Source organism: Phalaenopsis equestris, unplaced genomic scaffold (genome assembly GCF_001263595.1).
Source record: "Phalaenopsis equestris unplaced genomic scaffold, ASM126359v1 Scaffold000002, whole genome shotgun sequence".
NCBI classification, from domain to species: domain Eukaryota; kingdom Viridiplantae; phylum Streptophyta; class Magnoliopsida; order Asparagales; family Orchidaceae; genus Phalaenopsis; species Phalaenopsis equestris.
Genome location: NW_018164444.1, coordinates 34,324,598 through 34,328,952, shown reverse-complemented (window position 1 = coordinate 34,328,952; position 4,355 = coordinate 34,324,598). Strand labels below are relative to the sequence as shown.

The following is a 4,355-nucleotide window of genomic DNA, read 5'->3' as shown; positions in this document are numbered from 1 at the left end:
GAGATAAGTTCCCTAATATATAATAGCAAATCATTTATTCAGGAACCACCACTAATCAAGGTTGCCATAACATTAGAATTGACTGAAATTTAACCGTGTCCTTCACATGCAAGCAAACAAAACATCTTAAATGTCCCCAACTATAGCTTTCCAGAGAGATGCTTTAAAGGTGGATGGTTTTCGTAATTGCATTTGAGATAAGTTCTGTAATATATAATTACAAATCATTTATTCAGGAACCACCACTAATAAATGTTGCCATAAAATTAGAGTTGACTGAAATTTAATCGCGTCCTTCACATGCAAGCTCACTCAGAGTGTGGTAAAATATAATTTCTTAAAATTTGTGAAAAAGCAGATGCAAATAAAATCTTTTTCTAATAAGAATTAAGCAACTTTTTTCATTCCATGATGATCCTCTCATTGGCCAACTCCACAACTACATTGATAAGCTCATTTGATTTTAAAATTTAATTCAATGAGGCCATCTTAAGAAATAAATAAAATGTTAAAAAATCATATACTTATCAGATATTCTTTAGTGATTTCTACATTGACTTCAAATCATAAATATTTGCTAATTGATGGCAGTGCAACTTTTATTGTCTCAAATGAAGTAAGCATAGATGTAGATACAATTTCTTTCATTTTATTCAGCATGATACAATCAAGATTAACTTTCCTATTTTTTCATTACCCTCTTGCTTTCTATTATGCATATCTTCAAGATACTTAGCAACTGGACTCATAATGATGATTTGGTTTTTTATCAAGAGTATTTTTACTATAGTTCTCTCTCTCTCTCTCTCTCTCTCTCGCTCTCTCGCGTTTTTTTTTAATTACATTCCCAAAGATATATGAGAATTAAGAAAACATATGTATGCCCAAAGGTACCAAGGATGAGTTTGCTTGCTAAGCTCGATACAATTTTGTTACTTGGGTACAAGGTTAACTCATCAACCATTAATTGACATTCAAGTTTAAGGCAAAATTTGCCACACATGTTATTGGCAAATTTGGTAGGCTCATGAAGAAATCACTGGACTCATAATGAACTCACTGAGTCATCAAGCTTAGGCCTAATAACCCATGCTTAGGTGTTACTTGGCAACTTAACGAGTAGAATAAATGACTTCCTTCTAGTTGATCAACTATAGATCCAAGTTTTCACTCATGTTATAGGCCTTTTGAAATTTATAGCAACTAATATGTCTTACTTTATACTTCTTTTTATTTATGTACCACACCCCTTTATGTAGCATTATCTATAAGGCCCAAATCTTGATCCCGACCTATGGATAAAGGGTTGTTCAGAGCCCCAAGTAAAGAAAGCATGTGCAATCACTTGTACTCAAAGTTTTCTATTGTGAAAAATCAGCATTAAACACTTAGTATTTAATCAGAAAATACTTATCATACATTGTATATGTTGATTATATTTTTTTCTTTTGAAAAGTAGCAAAACTCAAATATAGATATGAATCAAGCCTATGAAAATAAGAAAAATGAGAGAGAGAAAAGGTGACAATGAAGTTCTTTAGAGATTTAATTTTATAGTGGACTTTATTAGTGTCTTTGAGAATGCCAGCCCAAATCTCACATAGAAATAAACAAATTTAGCAAAGAAAACATCCTAGAAAAATTAATGTGGTTTTAGAATAAAGTTTTGACTAATTTTTCAAAATAATTTCAAGCTTAAACTAGAATAATTATCTAATAATTAGAAGTGAGGATCCACATAAACAAAAATTAAATGCTAGATGGTAAATTACAAGGGTAATACATAACTAAACTTGACATATTCAGCTGTGCTGATTCATATTCACTGACTTGCCTGGCTCGATTGAAGTTACGATGTTGACTTGATCATTTTGATTGAGATAATTATGAGTCAAACAAGAATTGAAAAACCATAATTCAATAAAATACATAGGCTCAGAGAAAGCCAGATTGATGTTAACCACATGCTGATCTATTTAAATAAAAAAAATAGTATTTCTCTAATTTCAGCGGCGCATATGCATCAATAAACTCTGAGACACGATCCTTGCAGACAATAATAAATATCCAAAAAATTATACCAACCAACGAAGAATTAATCAGAACTTGGCACCACTTCATTGCCAGCCCCTCCGGCGACCTGGCTGCACCTGCAAATTGGACAGATGCTGCTTCTGACCAGCCAACAATCTACACAACGAGCATGGAAGCTGTGATGGCAAGCAGGCAACAGCCGGCATCGATCTCCAAACTCGAAACTTTCCAAGCAAACAGCGCAGCAGTTGGCGCCCCCCTTCTCTTCCGGCGTCGAGAATTCAAAGCCGGGGAGTTTCTCGAGTTCTTTGACAGACAGCCCGTTGCCGGTGCCCACGAATCCTTCGCCACCATTAACAAGACTTCTGAGAGCTTGCCGGCAAGCCCTGGCAATGATCAAGATGTGGAGAATAATTAGAGTGCCTGCGCCGAGTAAGAAGAGGACGAGGGCTATGATGGCGCTGAAGCAAAAGATTCGCATGGCAAGGATTAGAAATGAGCAGCCCATTTTTTGCCGTTTTTTGTGCTGGAGGCAACAACTATAGTTAGCCTGACAATAAGTATCACTTTCCAAAGGGCGTCATTTCGTTGATGCATCACTTTCCAGTGGAATTGAATTGAAATGTTCGTATGTGTTATGTGAACCCCAACTATCTTCATCGAAATTTAAGTAGAAGAAATTTAAAATTATTATATTATTCCGAGATAAGATTGAGGAATTAATGAAGATGATTTTTTTAATTAAATAGTTTGATAAATTATCATGCACGTGCATGGCCCTGTGCAAGTTGATTTAGAATTTTAGATTGGGTCATAAATGTGTGTGAAAACGACATGTATGATGATACATCCTCTCATATATCCTTCAATTTTGAAAAAAATTATTTCATACGGACACCGCATGTAGAAATGCATACGGTATCCGATTTTCATCGTTCATCAAAACAAAAATGTATTTCGGTGAGCCCCATTTTTAATTTTTTTTTTGAAAAAAAAAATCAATGTACTGTAGAGATCGGACACCGTATGCACTATGGAATAACTTTTTCCAATCTTTGAGGGTTTTGTTACTAAAAACTATTAAATAAATCAACATCTTTAAAACAACTATGATTTCATTTCAATATTTTTTTTATTTCCTATTTGGTTTCATTTAAAAATCATAAAAGGTGTTTTTGACTTGGGAAGATTTACATACATACCACTGAATTCCCATGTAGTCACATATCTAACACCTAAACTTCGATTTTTACATATACACCACATTACTTGTGCAATAAGATGTGTGTTTTACTTTTAAAAGTTAAAGTGATATATTTGGATGTGGTATGATTGCTTCGGATAGTATAAATGTAATGATAACACTTTAGGTGTTAGATATGTAAATACATAAAAATGGGGTGGTATGTGTGAAAATGTACCTAAAATTTAAAGGCGAGGAGATCCATTCCACAATCTGCTCACATTTGACATTTTAAAATTACTATTTATTCCCAAATCTCAAAGCTATTCAATGTTATTGCTATTTAAATTCAAAGTAGTAGTCAAAGTTGACCCTACCAAGCAATTTATGTGCACTTAGCTTTCATAGAAATAATTGTTTTATATAAATAAATAATTTATTAAATTAAAAATTTTAATTTGTAACTTTATTTGTATTATTTAGATTTATTAAGGATTAAAAGTTAGCATTTATATAACTTAATCGACTTGATTAATATATTATTTGGCTTGGTTCATTAGAGGAAAGTGGGGCAAAGGGATAAATTCAGAGTGGGCAAAAATCAAATTACCTTATTGTTATTAATGAAATTTCAGAATTTAGGGGGGACAATTGCCCCTCTCAACAATATATAGGTTCGCCCATGACCGTGATGAAAATTAAATGTCAATGTGGCTATCAAAATGTTAAAATTTAAGTATTATTTTTTTTTGGATCGGCCTGATTTGTTTGTGATTGAACTGATCAAAGAAAAAAGTTAGAATATAATGGTTAGAACTAGGAAAAATTAAGAAGATTATTTAGAAAATGAAGGTTCTACAATGCTTGGAGATCAATCCCCTTTCATATAATGACCACCCTTATTTATAGGTGAGTTCCAATGTTACAACATTACAAATAATTTTATTATTACACATAAATCTCAATGATATTTCTTTCATCCTCTTTTTTTTTTCTTCTAGCATGAATATTTTAATTAACACTATCTTGATAATGCTTTGTCTTTACTTTTGTTTCTTACAAATGCTTCTCCTGTGATAATTGACCTTTGAAGAGAGTTTATCCTTTGGGAGAATTGTTCTTTTGAATGAGTTTGCCT

The 4,355-nt window shown here is 32.6% G+C and overlaps 1 protein-coding gene across 1 annotated transcript; it reads right to left on the bottom strand.

Annotated features, from left to right (window-relative positions):
- Positions 1-2,015: 2,015 nt before the first annotated feature.
- On the bottom strand, positions 2,016-2,551 carry LOC110017976 (RING-H2 finger protein ATL74-like). The gene has a single exon (XM_020715172.1). It carries the CDS (start codon positions 2,540-2,542, stop codon positions 2,096-2,098), a length of 447 nt encoding a protein of 148 aa, XP_020570831.1. The 5' UTR covers positions 2,543-2,551; the 3' UTR covers positions 2,016-2,095.
- Positions 2,552-4,355: the final 1,804 nt, after the last annotated feature.